The 26,741-nt window shown below is 42.2% G+C and overlaps 1 protein-coding gene across 1 annotated transcript; it reads left to right on the top strand.

The window, feature by feature from the left end:
- The first annotated feature begins 1,753 nt into the window (after positions 1–1,753).
- Positions 1,754–25,871, top strand: PLCXD2 (phosphatidylinositol specific phospholipase C X domain containing 2). Its single transcript, XM_068693498.1, has 4 exons — positions 1,754–2,063; positions 15,950–16,410; positions 17,558–17,799; positions 20,451–25,871. Exons 1-4 carry the CDS (start codon positions 1,913–1,915, stop codon positions 20,611–20,613), a joined length of 1,017 nt encoding a protein of 338 aa, XP_068549599.1. The 5' UTR covers positions 1,754–1,912; the 3' UTR covers positions 20,614–25,871.
- Positions 25,872–26,741: the final 870 nt, after the last annotated feature.

The following is a 26,741-nucleotide window of genomic DNA, read 5'->3' as shown; positions in this document are numbered from 1 at the left end:
TCCTCAAAAAAGAAAAATGCAGATTTATGAAAATATGTAGATTCCAGTTGTGTTATGTGAAAATACATACTTAAAAGTATTTACAGATACATTAATTTCATATATACATAACATACATGGTTTAATTAGCAGTTGCACCACCTGTTAATGAAAGCATTCTATGAATAACCAGTGAACTTTTTCAGCCAAATAAGAAATTCCTAATTTTTATAAAAAGTACAGACAAAAGATTTGTGAAATGCATACCCTTGGTGTTCAGCCATCAGTCATTTGACAGTGAACAAGTATCTTTTAGAGCAAGAATTGTTTTTCACTGGCATATGATGGAGTAGACTTCAGTGCTGTATATACCTAGTCATCTCTATGCCCTGAGCGAATAGTATGGAAATAATACATTTGCAGATATTTATAAGAAGTAGTTACAAAGAGAATTTGCTCACAAAATGTTATCCTTCAAAGATGCGTAATAATGCTATGGAGAAAAAATTATCTCTGAGGATCCATCTCATGTAGCAAAGCAAACACAGAAATTGTTGTGGACAAAATGCTTCACCTGACAGCTGAAAGAAATGTCTGGAAGACTGTGCACACACGAGGCTGCCAGGGGAGTAGAACAGCTGAGGGAGCGGCTGAAGGGAAGGAGGCTGCTGCATCCTACTGCCTAGATTTGCTCCTGCAGCCTTGACTCCTGCCAGGCACAGTAAGTGCATTGCTCCAGCTAATACTTTTATTAACCAGCAGACATGGTAAAAACATCAGTGGCCCTCTGTGTTGGGTGTAGCTTTTCTGGTGCTACAGCAGAGTGGCTATCTAAATTCAGGCTCATGGCCTTTTCCTCATCTAGGTAGGGTAGCCACGTGTGAGTGCACACTAAGCAGGTAAGCAGGCACACGGCAGTGTATCACCGCGGTGTGGTTACAGAAAGCCTTGGGTATCTGCAAAACTGCACAGCTGGTATGACCAACACAGAAAGGCGAGCCAGCTGGCTCAGAGGAGTTGAAATTTCATGTGGCTGCCAACATGGAACCCCCATGTGGTGCCGCCTGCGGCAAGATGACATTCAGACCTCAGCTGACATGACACGATCTCCAGTCCCAGGTTGCACCGTTAATCCCCCCTGTCCTCTGACATGGGCAAGCACTGTGCTGGTTTCACTGGCCTGGTGGTGCAGAAAGAGAAGAAAAGCAATGGTGACAGTGATTTCACTGGGTTTGCTGAGCCCAGAGCAGGCTGAGGGGAGGCCTCATGGTGACCTGCAGCTCCCTCACGAGGGGAGCGGAGGGGCAGGCGCTGAGCTCTGCTCTCTGGGGACAGCGACAGGACCCGAGGGCACGGCATGGAGCTGGGACAGGGGAGGGTCAGGCTGGGGGTTAGGGAAAGGGTCTGCACCCAGAGGGTGGTCGGGCACTGGGACAGGCTCCCCAGGGCAGTGGTCACAGCACTGAGCCTAAGGGAGTCCAAGAGGGGTTTGGACAAAGCTCTCAGACACATGGGCTGATTTTTGGGTGATCCTGCGTGGAGCCAGGAGTTGGGCTCGGCGGTGCTTGTGGGTCCCTGCCAGCTCAGGACAGTCCGTGCGGCAGGCGCGCTGCGGGAAGCGCTCCCGGGGCCGTGTCCCCGGCCGGCACGGGTTAACTTTCACTCCCCACATCCTAGGACAGCCCCGCTCCGTGCCGTGCCGCTCCGCTCCGAGCCGTGCAGTGCCGGGGCGGGGCGGGCTGCGGGCGGCCAATGGCCGGCTCGGGGCGGCTGTGACGGCGTGTGCCGGGCCGTGCCGGGCCGTGCCGGGCCGCACCTGTTACATAAGGGGCCCGGCGGCCGCTCCGCTCCCCGTCCCTGGCCGCCCCTCGCCGCTGCGGCCCGGCCGGGCCGGGGGCTGCCGGGCGGCGCTTCGGGGCGGCAGCGGCCGGGGATGAGCCCGGCGGCCGGCAAGGAGGGCGCCCGGCGGCGGCGGAGGCGCCGGGCGGCTGCGCCGGGAGCCATGGCGGAGAGCAACGCGGACTGGATGGGCTCGCTGCCGGCGGCGCTGCGCACCTGCCCGCTCTCCAACCTGGCCATCCCAGGTCGGGATGGGATGGGACGGGGACGGGGGGGGCCGGTTGTGGTTTCGCGGTTCCCCGGCGATGGGGCTGCCCTACGGGCTGGGGGGCGCCGCCTGCTCCGTGCCGCCGGGTTGACCTGGCCTCCCGCGGCGGAGTTGACCTGTCCGCCTGGGTGGCCGAGGGTGCTGGGTCTTGCGGCTCTCTGCTGGGTTTTCTTTCTTCCCTGAGGCTCTGCTTTGAGCCTCTCGGCCTTGTGTAAGGGAACGGTGTGGGAAAATGCTGGTTTAATTTTTGTTCACTTAGTACTTGCTCCGTTGGGGAAGGAGATTGCCTAATCTGCTATCTGGAGTTGTTTTGTCTGCTCCCAAGTAGCTCACAGCTGGTGCTTGCAGGTGTAGTAGGTAAAAACAGAGTAGAAATCTACTAGAACTCCCTACTAGGAACTACCTAGAAACTCACTGGTTCCTTCACATGTTCACCCAAGTTGTGGAGATTGAGCAGAAGAGGTGGCAGAGTCACCTGCGGCGTTCCCATTGCGCCTTAGTGAAGGTTTTGCAGGTATTTGGGCCAAGTCTTTTTGGTGTTGTGCTCTTGCTTCAGGCCTGGCTGAGGTGTTTGCTTGTGCTGGGGATTCTTGTGCTTGTTAGCTTGAGCTGTAATAAACACGCAGAAGGCCTGTCTTGAGAAGTTAGTGCCTTGTTTTCTCTGTAGTGCGTTTCCCAAGTGGAATGGGGCAGCTGGTTTTGGGATTAAGTGTGTTAATGCTGAGCATATCCCTGAATAGCCCTTCCATCAGTTAATCCCTAAACTATGACTCGATGCTTTTGCTTCTCTGAACATAATTTTGAATTGTACATTGCTTGGGAAGCTTTTCTTGGAAGAGTGGAGTACCCATTTATTCAAGAATTATGGAAGACATTTGCCAAGATGCTGTCCAGGTTTGGTTTGATTTCCAAGCACTTATTTTTGAGTTAGGACTAGTATGAACTTATCTGTTGCAAGAAAGGAGGAAGAACTTTATCTTCTGTAAGAACAGCTGTGCATCCCCAACCTGTAGACCTGCTTCTTTTCACTGGCCTTAAAGATAAATAAATAAAAATGAAGTTGGCTGTGACCTTGAGAGGTTCTTTTTAAGGTTTCTCTTAAGGTTTCTTAGGCTGTCAAGCAGAGCTTAAATGCAAGTGACGGGCAATGTTGTTTATATTGAACCTAATAGCTGGAGGTTCTGATGACTAGCATGAAAATGATTCAGGTTATAGTTCATCATATGAAAATGTCTCCTACAGCAGAGCCTGCGTATGGCTTGTCCAAGGAAAAAGAATACAGCATGACCATAAAGTATGCCTATGTATGATGTTACACTGAAGACATTAAAGTGTTGTAATTACTTACATCTGATTTATTTACATCTGAATTACTGATCTGTCCGCTTTGCCAGCTGAACTTAAAATAACTCCTAGTTGCTCCACAGGGCTTATAGTTCAAGAAATTGGCAAGTGTCATCAGTTTCAGTTTAGACAGGTCAACTGACAATTGAGAACAACAGATGCTACTGAAGTTACTTAGGAGTATGGCTGAATTCTGGTTGAAGTGGCAAAAAAGAACTGAGTGTTGCTTGTAGATGTCAACAGAGAAAATCTTAGGTGTGACTACTGTAGGTAGTTTGTTCTGGTGTTGGATGTTCGATTCTGTTTGTTAGTGGAAGAGGATTGATTTTCATATTAGTGCTTTAACTTGTCAAATGCCTTTAGGTACATTTGTAGAGGGCACGGGAAGATGTTTTCTCGGAGGCAGTGACTTTCTCTGCTCCAGTGGAGATAGACAAATGATATGGAAGCATTTAGAGAAAGGGATATGTTTCTCTTGTTACATGCTGCAGCATCTACTGTATTTTCTGGACTACAACAGTTCAAAAGGCCTTGTTTTAATAAAATGCAACACCTTTTTCCCACCTGACAGTAGCAAACACACTTTATGTAGCCCTGTACATCTGAACAGTGAGCGGGACAGAAAGGGAGTTCAGTGTTCATATCAAGTTCAGGCTGGTTGCAGATTTGAAGCTTCTGGCAGTGGGAGTCATCCTCAGTTTGAGTGAATAGTTGAACTTTTTTGTTGCTAGAGCAGCTTAAAGGCTGTGTAACTTTGGTTGCAGAAGGTTAAGTGATGGACAGTAGAAGTGGTTGTACAGTACTGCTTGCATGAAATGTGTAGCAGAGGAAGCAAGAAAATTAGTTACTCCTTCAGTAATACCATGCTGATTTTAAAAACAGTAGCTTTCTTTGGAAAACAGTGTGGCTTCATTTTTAGTCAAAGTTGGTGCATTTCTATCACTTTTCTGTATAACCTCCTGTAAGCTTTGAGCAGGATGGAGGAGAAGGTATAATGAGTAGATACTTCAGGATTTTTTGATTAATTATAGTTCAGTGATTCTTTTGCTGAAATGTGTTTTTGATGTTGTGTTTGACAAAGCAACCTTTACAGGATCCAAGGTGATGTTACTAGCAACATGAAAGGGAAGGGTTGTACAGAACAGGTTACAGTTCAGCCATCTGTTTATAGGTGCTGAATAGCAATGAAGGCCAATGGCATCTTCAAGAGATGTGAAAGGTAGGCTTCAGCACAAATGAGAAGCATGTTCATATGTGCTTAATATCTGCGTGTGCGTCTGACAGACATGGCCTGCTTTTGTCCATATCTGGATGAAGTTGTTTTTACCACAGGAGTGATGGACTCAGCTGTTTCTGGATTTTCATTTCCTTCCCTCCTTGCAATCCCTTTTTGTATATAGGAGTAGAAATGCAATTCTTCTGAAGGCACTGGAGCTGTTGAAGCCCTAAACATTGCTTTAACTTCAAATAAAGTCAGTTGTGAAAACCCTAAAACAATTGTTTGGTATTTTTACTTTATTACATTCTGCATAAATGCAGTATTTGGAGATAAAGAGTTTTTTTAAGGGATAATGTACAGGATGAGAGTCTTCAAAATCAAAGAATTGATCATATACACATAAAAAGAAATTTCATAGATCTGAATCAGCCTATGGCATCAAAACAATACAGTCTAAGTAACTCTCTTGTAGGAAGTTAAGGGTGTCTTGTATAGAGTTCTACTTCTTTATTTGTTGTCTTTGGAGCTGTTGGTTTTAAGAGTAGCTGCCACCTCTGGGAGTCCTTTTCAATGTAAATTGATCTGTTTCCCACAGTTGTTGAGTATGTTGTAAAACATGCTACCTGAGGACAGAGAAAGCCATTATATGTTATTTGCCCAATCCTTAGATCCAGCTGCTAACAAGGAGTGTTTAAGATGTGTGTTTTATTATGTCCACCAGTTTGGTGCTTACATGCTGATTTAATTCTGTGCTCAAAACAGAGAAATACTGAAAAATTTAGAGTCTTCCTCCAATGCTTGTGTGTTTGGACTTCTCTGTTTCCTCTGGAAAAAAATTACAGACTAAATTCTAAACCAGCACAGTATGATCCAAGAAAAAAAAGATGAGGTTTCATGTGCAGTGTGAAAAGGGAAGAAATCTTCTGCAATGAAAAATTGGCAAGTATCAAATAACTGAAATGTCACCAAATTTTATATACGCAGTATATTCAACAAAATTACCTGCCTTTAACAAGTTGTGACCGTATGTGAAATTCGAGAGTTTTTTTCTTAATTATATCCAGACTAATTTTCTTTGAATGTAGGTTTAAAAGCAAACACTTTAACATCTTGATGGTGAATGTGACCGTTGGCAGGATGTGTATTATTGTATGTGTATAGTGTTTGTTTAATTTCAAGCTAGTTTGCTTTAAACAAACTTATAAAATAGTGCAAAACCCTGACATTCATTGTTTTGCTTGGTCATCCCTTAATCTGTTCATTTCCTATTCTCTCTCTAAGACATGGGATAAGAGAAAACTACAATACTGTTACTGGTCTGCTTTCTAAGTAAACCACCTCTTTAAACAATTTGCTGGGGAAGCCCTACTTGTTTCTTGCTTTTTCTTGCATGGTAGTAATTCACTGCCCTGTGGCATAATTGATTTTGTACAGTTTTGTTTTGACTACATGACTTTCTAAGCAATTTTTGCACCATCATAACCAACTACTGTTAAGAGTTGGAGAAGTCTGCTACTGATAGATGCAGCACAGCTTTCCAGTTTCATCATGCTTTTACATGAACACCTGTATTAGAACAGGTAAAACACATTTTGTGTGTCCAGATCCACCTTCTGAGACCATGATAAGCTGTTTTCATTAGCAAAGCAATCTGGCTGACAGTAGCAGCATTTGAGTTTTCTCCTCAGTCCAGCCTGTAAGGTTCTGGATAAAGGTGATGAGCAGAGCAGTAGCAATTGTATTTTCCTTTAGGCATTGGTGGTAATGTATTTAATCCTGTCTGGTTTATTCAGTCTTCAAATAATCAAGAGCCATGTCATACCAAGTAGACATACTTGTAATTTTTGTTCAAAGTATATTAATGTGGATTAATTGCCCATTCTGGACAAGGTGATTAGCAGTGAGTTTTTTTCCACACAGTTCTGATATTCTATCCCTTATCTTCTAGAGGAAATTTATGGTAGGGATCTACTAGTGTATGTAAGGGTAGGCAAGCCCTTTCTTGCAGGAGCACCAAGAATAATTACGGGGACTGTTTCATAATCTAGCCAAGGCAGCCAAGTGCTTCTCTTCTCCCCTTGCCTTCATTCTTATGCTCCTTCCATCTCCTTATTAAAAAAAAAAAAAAAAAAAAAGACCAGGACTGATTTTTGGCATACTTCCTTCCATTGGTATGTGTTTAGTCAGTGTGAATGAGTGCCTTTAGAAAGCCAGCCTGATGGAAAACTTGTCTGTATTGATGGTGATGATGGTTTGGGGGGATTTTTTGAAGACCTGGTTCCTGCCAGAAAAGCTTTCCAGGACAGCTGCTCCTGTGGTTAGACAAACCCTGGGGCGAGTGCTGGATGTCATGAGGTAATGAGGAGAACCTGATATGTCGTGGTGCTGCAGACACAGGCAGGAAGAGAAGAACAGGTTCAGTGGCTGTATCTAGAAAGCATAGTTAACAGTTTGCTTTCATGTAACTTTGGTGAGACACCTGATATTGAGGAAAAATTAAGCCTAGGAACCTACTTGACTCTGAAGTAATTTCGATTTGAGCCTCTGGAGAATAGAGATGGGGGGATGGAATAGAAAAAAAGTAAAACACCTCTACGCTTCAAAATGTGGGATAGAAAAAGTTCACACCAATGTTCTTGTCCTACACTAAGATTTCGTTGTTCTTGAAATAGAAATGCTTCAGTGTTGTAGGTAAAACTTCAATGTTTCAAATTGACCTTAAATATATAAAAGCTTTTGCCACCAAAAATCAGTTTTTGAGACACAAATTTGTACAGAGCTGTACGTAATGGTAGACAGAGTGTGCTGCAGGACTGGGGTGTGCAGGCAGTCTGCCTCTCAGGGGAGAAATAGAGCAGCTCTTCAGTAATTGCTTTCAGCAGTGCACAGAGCCTTTTTTATCATCTCCCTGGGATCCCAGCTGGTATATTAGCCCTTCCTGTGAACGCCTCTGAGAGGATGGCCAGGATGTCATTTCAGAACGATGCGGAGTAATTAAAGCGTGGCTCAGTTCCTGCCTGCACCAGGCTGGCTGTTGGGTGGAGAAACTGCCCCAAGGATGCTGGGCTGTGGGTAGGTAGAGCTGACTGAAGAGCTGAGTTTCAAATTTCCAGAAGTGTTTTTTTTAATGCAAAATAACCTTGGCTCAAATATGTCTAAAATAGATTTAACTGGGGGGTTGAAACAATTTTTGGAGTGTCTTTGTTTTTCACTGATACCTGAGGACAGATGTGTCCTTGGCCTCCTGGAACAGTAAAGCTCAATCTGCTACTCCAAGTTGCAGCAGTAGTGAAGCTGCTTGATCCTCCCTACAACATATGCTTTTTAAATTACATAACTTTCTAGCACCTTCAAATTCAATAAACTTCCACAGTTATTTCCTGGGTGTGTCAGTATAAGTGTGGCCAAAGCTTTTGCTACCACAGCATGCCTGTTTCCACCTTGTGCTGAAAGGTCACCCCAGAATCCTGAGGCAGAAACCTGGTGTTTTTTGATGGGAGTGATCAAAGCCCTGTGAAGTGATCAGCCTTGGAGAATGGAGCTTCTTGGGCATAGCAAGCAGGCAGCCTTGATAGTGAGTGGCCTGACAGACTGAGCTTGTGTCTCAGCCCCAACAAGTCACAGGCTGCATGGTGGGTGTGCTAATGAGGTCCAGCTGGGCCTGCTCCCTGTGGTGACAAGGTGCTGGGGTGACCCTATTGTGCCACAGCACAGCCACAGGGGTGGCCAGGGCCTTGCTGTGCTCGTGTGCTGGGCATGTGAGGAGTGCCTGAGCTGGTGGGGACATGTGTGGCTGCTGCCATCGCCTCACCCGTGGGCTCAGGCCATGTCTGCTGTCCAAAGCGGTTACCAAAAGTCCTGTGGGCAGCCTGCCTTTAGCTGGCCAAGCTGAATTAGTGATTCATAGAAGAAAATGAAGCAGCAGCAGCCCTTTCTAATTTAAAACTGGCCATCTGAAGAGACGCAATCTCTTTTTCTCTTTGCCTGCATGACCCTGAGGCAAGCTGCTGAACTTGCTAATGCTTCAGTCATGTTTTGCCTTTGTTCCTCTACTGGTGTGTGATGTGGATGTGCCTCCCAAGGGGAGAAGCAGTGGTGAGCTTGAGACTGCATCCCCTTTGCAAACAGTACTCCTTTGGAGCCCTAATTAAAGGGATCATTGAATCAGCTGAACTGGCCATCTGTTGGGTTAAAGCTCAAAGAGGAAATGGGAGGTTAATGTTCTGATTCACCAAGCTTTATTTTCATTTTCAGTTTAATTGGCACTTACCCATCAATGAGGACATAACCATTCCAAGAAAACATCTGCATAAATATGGTGATGTTGGATATGATTTGTAAATACTGGTTTTTCAGAATGAACCTGTCGTGAAATGACAAGTGACTTCCCTACATTGGTCTTTTACTTCACTGTAGAAGCTAGTTCCAACTGTTAGTAGAGAGGCTATTATGTCTCTGGGCCACTGTACTAATGAGAACATCTGTTAGAAGTTATTCTGTTATTCTCAAGTAACCAGGTCTTCCCTAGTTCAAGAGCTGGGGTGGCAAGTGGTGAAATAACTGTCCTGCACCTATACAGAAGTTCTGCTAAAAAGCAAGTCTGGGGTCTTCAGGTTTCTCCTCTTGGTGGACCGTGGTTGACTGCTTAGCCCAAACCAAATTGTTCTGCACGCTTACCCCCACCCCAGACACTACATAAAGCTTGTGGTTGTTTATTTCATAAGCCAACTCTTTTTTTTATTGACATTTATTCCCTACAGAGAGACTTTGCTGCTTGGCAAATGAATGTGGAGCATTCTCAAGTTTTATTTCAAACAGAAGATCAATTTCAAAGTCAATATAAATGTGTGTTGTTCTCCTTCAATATTGTGTGGAAGTTTCAGTTTGCCTGCTGTTCCAGAAAAGATTTAAAAAGAGGAAAAAACTACTGTGTGATGAAAAAAGAAAAAATTTCCAAAGAGCCTTCTCTGGGGAGAATGGCAGCCCTTGATCTACACATTACTGCATAGTCACAAAAGAGGAATACAGGAATAGAATTCAGCTCTTTTCAGAGCAGGAATGTCTATTGAGGCTTTGAGGTGGTAGAGAGGTACTGTCCCTTTCTGCTTTCCCAAAACAGACAGCTGAGGTTACCAGTGATATATGCGAAGTCATTGCTAAATTGCTCAAAACGTAAGGAAGGTAGGTCAAATGAATGCCAAATGGATTCTTTTCTGCTTTTGCAAACAAACATGGCAACAGTGCTTTTGGGACAGTGCCTTAAGCAGTTTCTCTTACACCTTCTGCTCCCCGCCCAGCTCAGCCTCCCAGTCTGAAAGGGCTGGGGTTGGAGGAAGTCACAGTAATCCTTTGACAGGGAGAGGAAGTTTTCCTAAGAGGATTTGGTCTGTACTGTGCTTTGTCCTCTCTAAGAGACCACATTATTAATATCTAAAGGATTCTAGGGTTCTATTAAAATATAAATATACTTATCTAAGTAGCGTTAGATCACTAATTATCAATAGGACGCTTATTATTCCTGCCTCTTGTCCTTTTGCTGGGCAAGTTAAAACAAGCTGTTCAATTTGTTTTTCATTAGTGAAGAGCTGTTAAGATGTTAATCTTTTGATTAGAAAATCTGGATTGTTAATGACCTGAATCCTGAGGACTTCTGGGCTCTGTGAGGCACTTCTCTTCATCCCGTATTCCCTCAATTCTGGCACACGTAGGACATTTGGTTTATAAGAACATCTGCAGGCCTTAGCTTGCTAGCGTTTGCATCCTGTGTTTTTCTGAAACTTGATTGCTGCGCTTCCAAGTGTCTTGCCCATGTAATGTTTGCTATTCTGTGTCATCTGTGGTGTTTTGTAATATATGGGGAATGTACTTTGTACAGGGAGTGAGCAAAGCTTGCTTTAAGAAGTCTGGCGTCAGCTACAGCTAGGGTGATTCTTTGCCCATAAATGACCCTGTAATGCTTCTAATAGGTTGGTACAGTACATTGACCTTGCTTCTTAGGAATGTTTAACATTACACGAGAGGTTTTCTGGCATTTTTCATCACGTTAGTATTTCACTGATGTGGAGATCAAAACAAATTACCCGGATGCAGTTAAACTCTGACAATGCATTCTCCTGTTCTTTTGCTTTCATTACTGTTTCCTTGCTAGCCAGATTTTTGCAGAAAGTGTCTTTAACTGCAGCACCATTACTAGTCCACAGCCTTGCAACCAGGGAAACTAGTGTTAAAACTGTCAATATGGTTTAAAATAAACAAGTCTTTCTGTCTCGTTTTCACGTAACTGGCAGTGTGCAAGTAGTATATCCTTTTCTGGAAGGTCTCTGCATTTTGTGTGTCATGTATTCATCCTTCTAACATGCCTTGAAGGCAAATTTACAAGCTTGTAAAAGGATGCCATGGGTTGGTGATGTGCTGCTGAATCCTATCCCTGCACTGCAAGTGTATGTGGAGAAAGTACTGATGTGGAAACGGAAGATAATGCAAGAATACAGCTAGTAACTGTTGAAATTCAAGGCTTAATGACATCTTGTTGATTCATGTCATTTGTTTGAGCTACACCATGGGTTAATTAGACTATCTGTGGCCAAGTAGCATGACAAATAGACACTGGGAAGTTAGACTTGGCTACAGATGTGATGATAAAAGGCTGCTTTCTAACAATTAGCACAAACACTTCAGCAGAAAAGTCATCCTGAACACTGAAATACAATCTATTTAACATACAAATTGAATTGAGTAGCTATCTATTTAGCATACAATTAAATTCAGAAATTAGCGTAAGGAGAATAAAAAGGGATTTAAAGATACGCATAGAAGTTAATCCACAGTTGCATTTGCTAGGATAAAACTAAGAGGGCTATCCATCATTTTAACAATCTGGTGTCTGGAAGATACCTCTTCAGTACTGTTCTAACTATATCATAGCGTTTGATAGTTAAATAGACAGGCATTTGATGTGACTGCTGTTCTTGAAGCTTCCAGTCATTGTCAGATGGAAGAAATTAAACCCGAACAGAGCAGCCATTCTCTTACCCTGATGTAGGAGCTGCCAGCAGATTTGCAGTTCATTTTTTGTTCCTGTTTTGAATGTACAGACGCTTTCATGCTTAAATTTAAGGTATTGGTTGGTAAGTTCGCTTCTGTGTGCTTCACATCTTTGGCCTGTTAGAAGCAAAATGGAAAATCGTCCCCTATTTACTTCCTGTGCCTAGCTTGGTTTCTGGAAGGTGAGCACAGGACTGATGCTGTATCACTGCAAACCTTCCCAAGCTGCTTCACTCTGAACGCTAACCCATCGTCATGTACAGTGACTCCGCTTGAGTGACTTCAGTGTGCTGCATGTGAAATAAATCGGCATTTGAGGCAATTCGGAGTGGGGGACTAGGCCTCCATTCACCTAAAGCACAGCTGTAGACAAGGTTCTCAACTCTTCTTTGTTCTCTGATTTATCAGCCTAAAATGGAAGTAGGGAGCGCCTGGGTTTGTTGGTTGCTTTGTTCATAATCAGCAGGTTGAAGGAATGGATTTATTGAATCAATAACAGTGTGTAATGTATATTTAATGTATTTAATTCATATCATCTGAAATGCTTTGCTGATGGGACTTCTCAAGCTTTCTTGAGAAAGTGGTCAGTATAATTTGGGGAGATGCACAGTGTGGGTGGAACATTGAATGCAGAAGACTTATGCATAGAAAAGAGTTGTCTGTGCATGCTACAGTGAGAGTTGGATTCTTGCTCTGCTCAGCAACTGCCATCCCCTTTGATGTTGTACAAATTGCAGCATCAGGGCATCTTATTATATCCTTGGAGTAGACCTTAGCTGAGAATGTGGTTAGCAGCTCTAATGAAACTGAGCTCCTCACAAAATGGAGGTGGTGTGCTCTGTGTTTCTGGTGTAGGCTTTGCCTTTGAAACTCTTCAGGATTGGTGTTCTTACATGATGATTTTTCAAGGAGAAATAATGCTGGAACAGCAACCAGCCTGGCTCATGGCATGGCTACAGAATGGCTTGGTCTTCTGTGGAGTTCAGGTGTAGAGAGAAGGAGAGCAAGGATTAGTTTGACATCATGATATGATCAGCATAGCATGTAGTTCAACATCACAGCTAAGCTATATTAAAAGCCAGTGGCTGAGCTGGTAACATAAATCAATGATCTTAAATTAAAGAAGGGCCTGGTGGATGACGTGAATCCCCACTTACCTCTCATCGCAACCAGCATCCAGTACTGTTGCTTCAGGTTTCCAGCTCACGTTTTTCTGTTACTGAACTAAAAATGCTACGTGCTCGGCCTAGAAACTTCTTCCAGTTGGTGGCTGGCCTTCTCTAAATGGTGACTGAAGAACCTGAACTCCTGCCATGTCTTCCCAGCCTCTAGATAGATGATGCTGCCCTGTGCTGCTCAGGAGGTGGTCCTCTATCCAGAAGGACAGCTTGTTTGTTAGATGCTCCACATCATGTTCTACTTGTTTTTTTATGTATGTCTTGACTTCACTGTAAATAAGTCCTATTTCCTAGGTGTGTGTTTGTTTTTTTTTTTCAAGAGCCCCAGTACAGGAGATTTAAGGATCTTCTCAAATGAGAAGCGTGTCACATAGTTCAATTTCTCAAATAGCTGAAGTACTGAAAAAGCTGCACTGTGCAATTGGTTCCTTTTTTGTTGCTTTTTACAGTTCTAAGTAGAATAGAACTATGTGGTAGTGCAAGGAGAAATTTGCTTTTTGTATGTTTAACTGTGCCGTAAGTGTGGCAATCTGCAATAGAAAGAAGCTTTTGTAGCTATAAGAATATATGATCAGACTTCAGAAAACAAACTGTTTCTTGGCTGAGATTTGCTTAGACAACTCCGTAAGAGTTGACGACGACAACATATTTGGTGTCAGATAAAATTGTCATTCCTTTCCTTCATATGGCATATATATCTATCAGACAGTGATGGTGCCTGAGGGGCAGAGCAGTGAGTGACTTCTCCAGCCAGAATCCTCTGGAGGCTGTTGTACAGTGTCACTTCGAAAAAAGCTCTAAGAAACACTTTCTTTTCATTGTAATGTAATAACCAAATTTCTACAGGGACTTAAACAAAGGAAGAAATTAAAATGAATTAAGAACTCGAAATAAGAAAAGTGCCAAGCGATTTAGTTGGAGGCCTAATGCAATTATGCCCTGTGCAAATTAAGTCTATTTTTCAAACGCCGCAGAAGATGGAAAGGCTCACTCTGCTGAGCAGGGGGGTATATGAAACACAAATGGCTGTGAATTGCAGCTTCCACTATAAGCAAGCCTTTATATGGCATCGTCTGAAATGTCTTCATTAGATGCCTAATCCTGTATTAGTAGTGTAGTTTTTGCTCTGTTACGCATTTGGGGGTGGAAAAAACTGGCACTTGCAAACTGACAGCTACTTTTTGATGTGGTTTTATTGTGACAGGTAGCTAAATAGTTTAAGCTGACGCCTTTTTAAAACAGCTTTTTTGGTACTTGTCACTTGTTTCTCTATGGCTGAATGGAAAGCCGCGTAAAAGGTATGCTTTTACAAAGACTGGGAATAATACATGAGGAGTCAATTAGGAATTATTTCTTAAGTATTCATTTGTAAAGCCTGAAAACTAAACTTCGCAGTTCCTTTGGAGAACTTTCAAACTAGCTGGAATTTATGCAGAAAGAGTGCGTTTCAGCTTGTTGTGAACTGATGTTTGGTTTGTTCCTAGTCTCTTCCACCATCTGGATTAAAAAATCCTGTAAAGGTAATCCAACTGAGATCATAATCTCATTTACAGCTCTGACCTTGCATGGCAGAAAATGCATCAGTCTTCAGGTGAACGCTTGTACTGCAAGCAAGTTTGGGTAAAGAAGGATATGAAGGCACCAACAGTTGTCTTGAACTACCATTAAGACCTTATTTTTTCAAGAGTTGTAGACTGAGGTAGAGGAGGAAATTCTGGAAGAAAAAAGCTTTACAGGAGCAGGGACAAGAGCCCTGGTCCATGCAGGACAGGAGGTTGCAGGCAGCATGGTGTAGTGCTACTGTAGCCCTGAGGCAGCTGGAAGAGGATCTGATTGTGGCAGCAGGGGGCAAAGATGCTTTCCCTGCCCTGCAGCCAAGTGGGCATGCAGGGAGCAGGTGGGGTTTGGCTTCATGGGAAAGCCGTTCGCTGCTGTCTTGAAAGTAAAAGGGGAAGCAGGGGTGTTAGAGCTCCTGTAACTTTTTCTGGCGGAGGCTTCACAGAAAACTCATACCTGGACCAGTTGCAGCTTCTTGGCTGGAATGGTGACTGGTGTCAATGGTTAGAAATCCCTGGTCAACACCTGTCTGGGGTAGCTCAGCTTCTGCCCATCATTTGCTTTTGGCTACCTTGATGCAGAGCAAAGAGTAACTGGGCAGTCTTTGCTCTGTCACTGACTTGACTCAGCTAGGGATATTTCTTTGTCTCTGAAGCTCTTATTTTGGAGTGGTTTGATACTTGTCAGCTTTGTTTTTTAATCACTATTGATTTTTGAGTTGGAGGGTTTTTCCTAGTAAGCACAAATTTTATACTGCAGGTGCAGTTTCGTTGCCAGGCTGCAGGTTATGTTCCAAGCACTGACAAATTGAATCATTGGTTTCCTTTTCGACAAATTTTCTATTCTCCATATCTGTGGTCACTGCAAGGCACTGCCAGGTTGAACAGAAGTTCATGAGCTTGATCAACCTGTCTGGTGTCTAACAACACAGTAACTAGTTTTACCTTGAGCTCTGTTGCTTGACCTTTAAGTTAAACCAGTCTTTGGGCACTCAAACTACTGTTCATTTACTGTCTTGGGGCTAAACGGAGGCATGGTGAAGCAAATTTGTATGTATCTCTCTGTACTTTGTATTAGGTCATGATTGGATTTACCAGGCAGAACGAAAATTAAGTCTTGAGAGTCTACTGCTGCTTTCTTTCAGTGAAGTTGGAGTCCCATCTTAGACCGAAGCTTCCCAGAGCCTGGTAGATCCCTGGAGGCAGGTTGAGAGCTTAAAAATGGAGAAGGGAGTTTGGAAGCAAGTGTGCCTTTATCACTAATATTTATGGTTACGATGTTAAGAGTACTTCTGTGTTTGCTGTTCACACAAGAACACCGTTCAGACTCTGAGAACCTTAAGCATTCTTTTTGTTCAGTTAGGGAAAACTGAAGTGCAAAAGGATACTCTGAAAGACCCAGAGTTGAGCACAGTTCTTCTGTGGCCTTGTCATGCAGTTATGACCTTTATGTTACAAGGGGTATGTGTTGGAGAGTCAAAGTTTTTTTCTAAAAGTCCTTATTCTATGGATCTTTTTCCAGGGTCACATGATTCGTTCAGCTACTGGGTTGATGAGAAATCTCCTGTGGGACCAGACCAAGCCACAGCCATCAAACGCTTGGCCAAAATTTCTTTGGTTAAAAAGATTATGAAGAAATGGTCGGTGACGCAAAATCTGACTTTCAAAGAGCAATTAGAAGGTGGGATCCGCTACTTCGATCTTCGTGTATCTTCCAAACCTGGGGAAATAGGCCATGAGATCTACTTCATACATGGTTTGTTTGGCATCAAAGTGTGGGATGGACTGATGGAGATTAACACCTTTCTTGACCAGCACCCCAAGGAAGTCGTCTTCTTGGATTTCAACCACTTCTATGCCATGGATGATGGCCATCACTTCTTCTTGATCAACAGGATCCGCTCAGCATTTGGATCCAAACTTTGTTCCGTTGAGTGTGTAGAATATGTGACGTTACAGTACATGTGGGAGAAGAAGCATCAGGTGGGCAAAGATCTGTCATGTTTTTGAAACCCAAAAGGTTAAGATAGAAATAGGCTGAGTGGGGTTCCCTCTCAGTGGTATTGGCCCGAGGACACTGCTGGTGGCTGATTTAAAGCCTTCTAGAGACTCCTTGATGTAGAATCTACATCCGTGGTATAATTAGATTGTGTCCTGCTTCTAAGCATCTTCCTTAAATAATTCAGTGATATTACCTCTTGAGGTCTTGTGCTCTGTACCAGTGGTTTCCTTCTCAGAAGGAACTTGTGCTGACTTTAGTTAAGGATATGATAAACTGTTGTCTTTGTGAATTTAAAGCATGTAAGCTCTATCATGACTAGAAGAGGCTGTAGAACTTCCTAGCTCCTTTATGGCCATCCGAATCTATAGTGTCAGGACTCTTATCACAGATTGTTCTCTCTGGTAACTGCCCACATACATACATGAAGACTAAGAAAACAGGATTTCAGTGACTGTGCAATTCTTAAACTATAAAATAGGTGACAATTTGAGGAATTCCTTGGAATTGATGCTGTTCAGTGATTTGTCTCAAGTCTGCTAGTGTCCAAAAAAGAATCATTTGTAAGGTTGGTTGGTAAGTGTTGCACCTTTGTGCAGACCTCCTATAGAGAACCACCTTTAAAGGTATAAAATACTGACCTCTGATTTAGAGGAGGCTTTGCTTAAAGAAAGGCTGACTTCAACAATGTTCAGTAAGTGAGAGTGAAATGCTGGATGGCCTGGTGTGCTTCAGCTGTTTAGGAGTGATGTAGGAGATAGCAAGATAGCTAAAATCCTTAACTTTGATGGTTATGGTCTCTGACAGCGCTTTGAAAAGCTTTCAAGTGAAATGCATTGAATGACATGGCATTATGCTCCTGGCCACTCTTTCATTTTAAACTGATGACCTGTAAAGCCCAAAGCAATCTTGTCCTCAAAGATAATCCAAATGATCTCCATCCCTTGTTGGTAAATTTCTTGGCAGTCATGACTCAGGAGGAATTATTTCTTTTGCTTAATCCTCGTTTCACTGCTATGCTAGCTCTAGCAGTAATGCGTAAGCATTAACCAGTGCTCCATGTTGTTTATAAATAAAATAGTTAAGAACTGTCTTTAGTTTGTAACTGTCTCTTCTGCTTTTTCTTGTTAGGTTCTTATTTTCTACCACTACCCTTTGTGTCGGGAATTTCCCTTTCTATGGCCAGGGAATAAAATGCCAGCACCGTGGGCTAATACAACCAACGTGCACAAACTCATACAGTTCCTGGAGACCACTCTCGAAGAACGAAGTCGTTATGGGACTTTTCATGTTTCTCAAGCAATTCTTACTCCTCGAGTGAAAACTATTGCACGACATCTAATCCGTGGTCTGAAGAACACACTTGTTCATAGGTAAGGACTTGTCTTGATTTCTGGGTTCTTGACTTAAAACACTTCAACATAAAGTGGCAGTGAGGAAACAAGGAACTGTAATGTTTACATAAAAGTAAAATTTGCTGACCTAGAGAGCATGCAGTCGTGCTTCAACACCATTGATGGGGTGAGGTATTTGCAGTCATTAAAAATCATGACATATTAAAAAGACGTGTGTATATTGTAAGCATAAATTTGCTTTTTGAGTGTTATTCCATGAAATTCCATGAAATGCACCTGGTGTTTCCAACTTAAAACTTGAATTTGGGGGTGAGGGGAAGGAAATAAAAGTCTTTCCTCCAGGAGAAATGCAGGTCTTGACATGGGGCAGTATGAGATGGGGCAGTAATTAATCTCAGGGGTTTTACCAAAAAATAGTTGTGAAGTTTGACTTTGCTTTTACCATTGACCATTGTACAACTTCCTTATTAGTAAGGTAACTAGAAAAGGGTTTGGCTGTATGTAGTGCAAAGTGGCAGTGACTTTTGATAGTGTTAACAGCATAAATGGGACAGGGTCTATGTGGTTTTGCTTTACTCTATTACTTTGTAGCCTGTTGGCCAAAAGTTGCTGCAACTCAGCAAAACTCAAACAGTCCTGGTGGGATCCAGTCTCCTGTCTCGGTGTTTGCTAGTGCCTGTTTTGATGTCACTAGCAAATTAGTTTGCAACAATGATATTAAGTTCTAAATTACACTTGTGTAGGTGGGCACAACCGCCTTAATGGGCTCTGTTGTGACTGTCGTTGTAATTATCTTGGCAACTGAGCTTCATAGTAAGCACTGAGATAAACACCCACCCACATCTGTAGCAGCCAGTTCATGTTCCCTTTTTGGGTGAATTATTATTAATTTTAGCAGTAATTACAGTATGATTATTTTGAGACAAAAGTCAGTGTCACTGCTTTTCTTAAAAAATCTTTCTAAAAAGAGCAAGTGTTGTGGTTTTGCAATCACACAAGCTGCTGACAAAACTAAGGAAATTCCAGGCAAAGAGTAAGCCATGGAGGTTTGTCTCCTTCCTGTCTAGAGACGTGAGTCTAGAAAGAGATGATTAAATATGCAAGGTATTTGCCACAATATATTCAGGTATCCTCTTCAGCTTGTCCTTGGCTCGTACCAGTGTGTTCAGCATTAAACACTAGGTGGTGCTCAGGTGCTTTCAGACTGCTGCTTGCTGCCACAAGTTGCACAAATGTAAATACATGTGGTTCGTGGGAATACTTAGCAGAGACCATAGATATCTTATTACTTTGGAGCTGTGTGCTTAATATACTGCTGTCTCATGACTACAAGTCAGCAAGATCACACTGAATTTCTATTTTTAAATTTTTGAATTTAATTTAATGGAATGAGTGAGCAGTATTGTTTCAAGTGATTTTATTTTGGCACCAACATAGACTTTTAGCCACTGAGAAGCAGGAAGCCTTGATTAGCTCGATCCCTTCCTTCCCACCCTATCCCCTTGTTACCACTTGTAAACTGAAAACTTAAAATGGAGGCCATGGTCTGCTAAAGCATGATTTCTCCTGTGCATTTATCCATGGAGGCTAATCTGTGTGCACAAATCTGCCTTGGCAATTATGTAGATGTCAGCTTTCTCATACAGAAACTTTGCCCAAGTATGAATATTGAAGTGTTCCTGAGCTCTTTCTAAAGGGGAAATGAGCAACATTTGCATTTGGCTGACAAAAGTCTGTATTGACGCTTAGTACAAGCAGCAGGTCTTCCTTTTACTTTTAATTCTTTTTTTAGTTCTTGAAGTTTTTTTCTGGAGCAAGAGCAGTGAGGTGTTTGTTTTATCCGTATGCTGTTAATTAATCCTTGTGCCTGCTGTTTTTCTGTTTAATGTATGCATATTACAACGCTAATTTAAATAATTCTGATATACTTAGTCATTTGTCTTTGTGTTGAAAACCCTGGGGTTTGAATATTAGAGCACAAAAGAACTTGTGCAGACTCCTGACTTGCACTCTGTCCAAGAAATAACTGAAATTTCTCTCCACTGCAGAGCTGAAACAATTCCTGGCACACTTTGCCCTTCGACAGTTGCAATAATGTGTGGTGGGATGCTCAGCTGGAGCTGAGCTCCAGAGGGCTGGACTGAGCTTTGCTTTCCCTCATCCTGTTGTTCTGGGTGGGTCTGCAGACTGAAAGGTGTTTAGTGGACATGCCCTGTGTGCTGCCCCCCAACAGCTTCTTTCCTGCTTGCCCTAAGGCAAAGGTGGGCATGGGGACAGACACCTTGGGCCAGGGAGAGCCTTGTACTGTGCCATGCTGAAGTTTGAGATCAGCTTCTGGTGCAAATTGCAAGAACAGACTAGGATTTAAACTTGTCGTGCAGCATTAACTCCTGAAGCAGTTTGCTAGGTGAAAATGAAGTTGACAAACTTCATTTTGTCCACCTGGTAGTTTGGATTGATGACTGACCAATATTCCTATTACACAGCTAATGACAGTGCACTATGTTAAACACTTCACTCATCATCCTGATGATGTTTTTGGTGGCAGTGAAGACCCAATCACAAATGTGAGATAACATAACTTGCAAACAACATGCTATATACAACATAAGTGTTTATAAAGGAGAGTGTCTCTTAAAATGTTTAATCTTCTCTTTTATTTTCTTTAGGAACCTGCCCATGATTTTGAATTGGGTGAAAGCACAGAAACCAGGTGTTATGGGTGTGAACATAATTACATCAGACTTTGTGGAGCTGGTTGACTTCGCTGCTACAGTTATTGCATTAAATGACCTTCTTCTAGAAGAGGATGAATCTACATCTAAATCCTGATGTGTCCCACTTGTACTCCTCTGTGAACATCGTTGAGCTATGCTAAACATTTTACGTGAAACATACTGTAATCTCTATTTCAAACGAAGTTTTGTAGAGGAGTTACGGTTAAAAACCATACACAGAAGATTTTCTTCTCTGGGGGGGTGTGTGGATCTGAGTGGAACACAGAGTACTGTCTGAGTGCTGCTGCATGGCTTTTTGTGGCTACGTGTTTGACTAAGTTATGCACACATCTGCTGCAGTACAGAGTGTTGTCTGCCTGCCAACAAGAGGCTGGCCTCTGAAGCAGATGTACCCGATTATTGTATGTTTCCCTGGTGACTAGGCTCACCGTGTCTTCCTGTATGCATCTTGCTTATTTCTTAACTCAAGGATTCAAACCAAGGATCCTTGCTGATCCTTCTGTAGCAGTTTTACCAGGGCAGCCAAGACCTTTTCGTTCTTTGGCCACCTCAGGCGTAGCTGGTCTTGGCTGGATGCTGCTGTTGTATTCATTACACTGTTTTAGACACTACCTCTGACTGACTTGGAGGAAAAAAGATGTGATGTTGCTGTTCAGGGGGAAATTGTTTTACACTGTGAATATCCTAACTGTCCTTTGGGCCTGAGATGCAAAGGCTTGGCATATACTTCCTCTTCAGGCTCCAAACTCTCCTTCTGGACCTCTTTATTTTACTTTTAAACATGGTTGCATTGATGTATTAATGTGTATTTCTTCTGGTATTAATTTGGAAATCTGGACAATATTCAGTCCTCAGATTATGAGGATCATAACTCAGTCTGAATTCATGTTGAGGCATATCTGGCTTTTCTTTCATTTGCTGGTCACTTGTTATTTCATCCTTTGAGATCAGTGGGGAAGTCTCTCACACAGATGCTCCTTATGTGGACAGATGTGGCAAAGTGGGTGTTTTTTGAAAACCAGATTTGATGGGGGACTGCTTAAAACCTAAATAATGAATCTGATTTTGGCCACGTACAGTGAATTCTTAAATCGGACCCAAATGTTATGCTTACAGTCAGAACCCACGCGGCTACAGGGGAAGAATTTCCCCAGCCTTTGACCACTTGAGAGAAATTGTAAGCAGTGCTCACGTGGGCGGGCAGGCATCAGCTAACTCTTTGTAGTCATACTCAGATTTGTGTTGATTCACAACAAAACGACCACATGCTTGAGCTGATGCAGTCATATGTTGGTACTTCTGAGAACTTAATTGACCAGCTGACGGCAGCCCTACAGTCTGCTTACATTGGATTTAAACGCAAAAAGTGACTGGCTATCAGATACTTCTTGATCGTCTTCATAAAAGCAACTGTTGGTGTGATAATTGTTCAGTAGTTATTAAGTTGTATTAATCTTTGAGCTATTTATAAGAGAATGGATTATCATTACAGATGGTTTATTCAAAAGAAAAACAACTCCCTGGATTTAACCTGTTATACTATCCTGTGTGTGCCATCGTGGTATGACAGCACAAAAATACAAAACCATCTTGCTTGTTTGTCACAACTCTGAACTCAGGACAAATTTACCTAAGGGTTTGCAAACCTTCCACGTGAACCTTGGCCAAGTTCTGAGCAGACTGAGCTGATTTCTCTGTTTGGTGCAGGGTTCACATTAGTTCTTCACATTTCCTTTAAACAGCATCCTTTTTTTCCTGGGGAGGGTGGAGGGTATGTCTTCCAGTCTTTCTCCTTTCCTCTTGTGTTCCAGCAAGGGGGGACAAGTCATGCAGAGCAATTTTTGGGAACTGAAGTTCCACTTTTGAATATATAATTTTGAAAACACCAGCAGAGGATTTGGATTGTACCTTGTTGATTGAACTGTTGGAGCTGATTTTGAACAGTGCAGTTTGGTTTGCGAAGTTAACGTACCTGTGTTTTTTTCCATAGCTGAATCTTGTTCATGTACTTCTTGCATGGCCAAAACTGAAACTCCATAATAGTATTAAATGTACAGGTAGGGTTTCAGTGGTCTCTTAGCTACAAATTGTCTTAGAGCTCAAACCTCAGAGCAACTTGCATAGAATGCCTCTGAGGCAGAAATAATATATTTGCAAAGTTTCCTGCAGGACAAGATGAGAAGATGAAATATGCATGATGTTTGCATTTGACCCTGAATATGTTTTGTACTGTATATATCTACCTCAAAAGAGATCTATTCAGGCTTAACAAATATTTATATTGTGTGTGCAGAGTAATGACTGTGTTGTTAGTCCTTCTGTTCTATTTATTTGAGTAGAGATGTGATGATTGTAACTCAGGGCTTTGGTTAGGTATTTCTGAGTATGAAATCAAGTTTCTTGAATTCAAATTTCCTTTAGATATTTGCTGCTCGCTCTTGCCTCATGAAATAGGACAAAGGGGTGCTAGGTGCTGAGAGTATTAGCAGAGGGACAAGAAATGGAACTTAAGTTTAGGATTATTAGAGTAGGAGGAAGAACAGGTCTGTGAGTTTCTTCTGTCCGAAGAGATTGCTGTTAATGTGATGTTAATGCAGATGTGCCTGTAAGTTCGAGGAAGATGAAGACAGGCATTAATGCAGGAGAAGGCTAAGGGTTCCACGTGGCTGATGCAGACCTTTGTCTGTTGCATATCATCTTAGTCTTGCTTGTATCTTCCTAAAGCAGTAGAAGTCACTTGTAAATAGTTTAGGTGTAAAACCCTCCCAGGAGAATTGTTCTGAGGACTCGAGGACTTGGTCTTTCTGTAGATAGTGGGAGAGGAAAAGCGGGTAAACTAGTAGCTACTTGAAGCAGAATACTTGAAATGTGTGTTCTTGAATAATTGTTCGTATGGTTTCTTATTACAGATTCAGTTCACTTAAATGCTGTTTGACTGTCACTTCTCTTCCTAATGTGCAGTTGCTGAATGCTGAGCTCTCTGGTGCTGTTGCTGTTCTCCTGGCATGTCTCAAGCACAGCAGACTTGTGTATATATCCTGATGGGGAGCAGCAGGGAGGAGAGCGTTAGGAAGCATATGTGACTTGATGTCTTACAGCATGCTTGTAGGTGAAAACTAAGAGGAGTTGTAAATAGGGTTTGCAGACTGTCAATCTTGTAGCTCCTTTTTTTGGGAAACTACAGTTCTATTATATTTAACAGTTGTGGAGCTGGGAATTGTATCTTTTCTTTTTTGGTGAACAAAACACAAATTCCTGCTGTCCCAAGCTTCACCAGAGTTGAAGGGCTACCAGCTTGTAGGTGCTTTGCTGCAATGGTGAAAATCCCACTGGAAACAGTGCTGGCAAGGCACCTTTTGAGGTGCTGTGGTCAGTGACTGATGTCAGACTGGAAGTGTTTGGAACAGAAACACTAATTATGAAAGGGCAAAGAAAATGGTATCTTTACTTCTGACATTTGTTTTCTGCTGTGCTAGTACTGAAGTCATTTCATGGAGTTGAGAAGGCACCTGTGCTGTAAGGATGATGAAGCTTTTAGAGCAGGGATTTTGGTTCGGAGTAGGGCATTGTCCAAGATACTTATCTATTGTTCTGATCTGTTAAGTCTTCAGAAATATTTTTTGTGCACCTGTCTCAGGTGTCACAGTTCATTCTTGTATAATTAACAGGCCTGCATTTAGAGCTTTACAGGACATGACTGTTTTGGTTTAAAATAGATTACGCATGCAAGTCAGTTGACAGAGCATGTGTGACTTGAGGATTACTTGAATATTTAATATTTATTACAGAGTTAATATGCACTTTCAGTGAGACTTTCAGCATATCCTGAATAAGTTCTTCTATCAAAACTACTTCTTAGAACAAAACTTCAAGCTAATTTTTCAGTGGTTGCTTTGAACACAGATGGATTGTCTGATGTGGAGACCAGAACTAACCCAAAACTTAATTAAAAATTCAAACCATGTCAAGGTGTAGTCCTTTTAGCAGTGAAAAAAGATTTTTGCTTCTCTGGGTGTCGAAAAGAAATAAAGGTCTACCACTTCTTCAGGTTATGTCCAGTAGCCAGACCATACACTGAAGAAATAGTGGAGATCCGCAGGGTGCTGCTGCTTGCAAGAGTCCCGGTTCAGTTTGCTTTGTGGTAGAAGTCCACAGTATTTGAATGGGCCTCCGTTTACTAGCTAATTTACAAATAGCTGCTTTTAAAAAGAAGGTTGTGATTAGACCCAGAGACATGTGCACTCGGGCATTTTGTCAAAGCACACAAATCTTGCTCAACTGAAATGTTTGCAAACTCAGTTTGGCTTTGCTTGAATAAAGACTTCAAAAGCTGTACTGCAGTAGTGAAATGCTGCTCCTGCCATCACTGGGAGGCTGAAGTACAGTGCAGGGCTTGCACCTTTCCCAAGGCAAAGGAAGGGGTGGTGGTCAGAGACATTGCTTATGCCACCTGTGCAGCAAAGCATGCTGATGAGCTTTGTTCTGGCTCAGGTTCGTAGAAGGGCCTGAGCATGTGCTGAAGAGTGAGTAAATTTTATGCTAACAGTGTGTATGTTGGGCTAATGGGGGTAAGAGCGTAGTGATCTACTTGTCATGAGTAGATGTGTGATAATCCTATTAGTCCTTTAGTTTAGGTTGTTTTTAAATGTAAGGGATCAATTTAATGCAGTCAGTCCCACTGAATATGTCAGTCTCATCGAAGAATTGTGTGCATGTGTATGCATATTTATTTCTCTTCAAGGCTTTAATCCTATAAAGAAGATTTAAGTCTTTATTGTAGGGCCTGGAATAGGAATGTTAACCTAATTGCTGGATCTAATGATATTTTGTGTTTCTGAACACTTCTGTATGTTCTGTTGTTCATTGATACAGTGCTGCTCATATCCTTTGTAAACCTGTGACAATTTCCTGTCCGGTATATCTTAAATTGAATTGCAATGTATCCTTAAAAGTAAACTTTATATCAAAATATTTTCGATGGTTCTTTAATTTTGCTCAATGTCAAATGTGTTTTGCAAATAGATTTCTAGTTTCATTTATACCTTTGAAGGGGGAGTGGCGGGAGCCAGGTGAAGAAGAGTTACTAATTTATTTTTCTGTGCAGTGTCTCTTCTTTCTTTTGGCCATCCATGCTTTACCCATCTGTACAATTCAGTGTTGTGATACCAGGATGCCTCATTTGAACTGCAGATAAACTTGGATTTGACATCTGTTTCCTTCTGCTTTACTCTGCATCTGTATCATTGGGGTTTTTAATCCTGAAAATAAAAAAAAAAAAAGTGAGAAAAATCATTCTGTTGTGTGTTCTGTACTGTTGACTGTTCTGATAAATGAAAATTACATGGCTACTTAGTTCTTTTGACTGAGCTCACTTTATTTCTGCAGAATAGTGCCATTGAGGAAGAAAATCTAAGCTCTAGGGTTTTTGAGAGGTGCTGTACCTTTCTGCAGTCATGTCCCCAGGAAGTCAGAGCTAGGCAACACACTCATTGGGAACACACTGTGCTGGGAACTTCTCAAAGTAGTAGTCCAAAGTGATTGGGAAATGATATGCTTGTACATGCCTGAATGAACAGGGGTAAAAGCATGTTGTTGCATGGATCAAGTTCTATCTTGAAGGGCAGATGTTTTCATGTAGCATCTATTGCCCATAATGCAGGTGATGAAGATCCATGGTAACACTCCATCAGGAGTTGAAATATTGGTAACTATCCCCAAAGATGGGAGAAATATTAAATGCTGGTCAGCCAGGGAGGTCAGTAACACCTTAATTTTGGGTTACTTTCAGCTCATCCATTTCAAGAATGTGAAGAGGGTGGAATGGGTGAGCCTGATTTCCTTGTCTTTGGGCAGTTGGCTGGTAACTGGTAGCTGCTGTGTTTGTAGATCTTAAAATCCTAAAGGTAGAGATAGGAGCTCAGAGCCTAATAATCACTATTCATACTGCTGGGTCTGAGACTACACAAGTGGCTGCAAACCAGAGTGGATTAACAGTGACTCAAGTCCATAGCTAACACAGCATATTGTAGTAATCTGTCTGAAGCATCCTATAGGAAGGGGGTGTGCCACTTGTTTTTAATGAATATCTACATATGCAGTGCAAGTCCAATGTGAATAGTATTAAGTTGCCATTTTGTGTATTTTAAAAAATAAAGTACTGATGGTAACTAACTTGATGTGTGACTCTCTAACTTCGGATTCTGTCTTTCCAGGTCAGGAATC

This window comes from Anas acuta, chromosome 1 (assembly GCF_963932015.1).
Source record: "Anas acuta chromosome 1, bAnaAcu1.1, whole genome shotgun sequence".
NCBI classification, from domain to species: Eukaryota; Metazoa; Chordata; class Aves; order Anseriformes; family Anatidae; genus Anas; species Anas acuta.
This window is presented reverse-complemented; position numbering and strand designations above follow the sequence as displayed.

What these genes read in the sequence shown, in the direction of transcription:
- PLCXD2 (XM_068693498.1), top strand. Translation starts at nt 1,913, where the DNA reads ATGAGCCCGGCGGCCGGCAAGGAGGGCGCCCGGCGGCGGCGGAGGCGC. An exon ending in CTCCAACCTGGCCATCCCAG is followed by an intron (nt 2,064 to 15,949) that starts GTCGGGATGGGA and finishes ATCTTTTTCCAG; the next exon opens with GGTCACATGATTCGTTCAGC. An exon ending in AAGAACACACTTGTTCATAG is followed by an intron (nt 17,800 to 20,450) that starts GTAAGGACTTGT and finishes TATTTTCTTTAG; the next exon opens with GAACCTGCCCATGATTTTGA.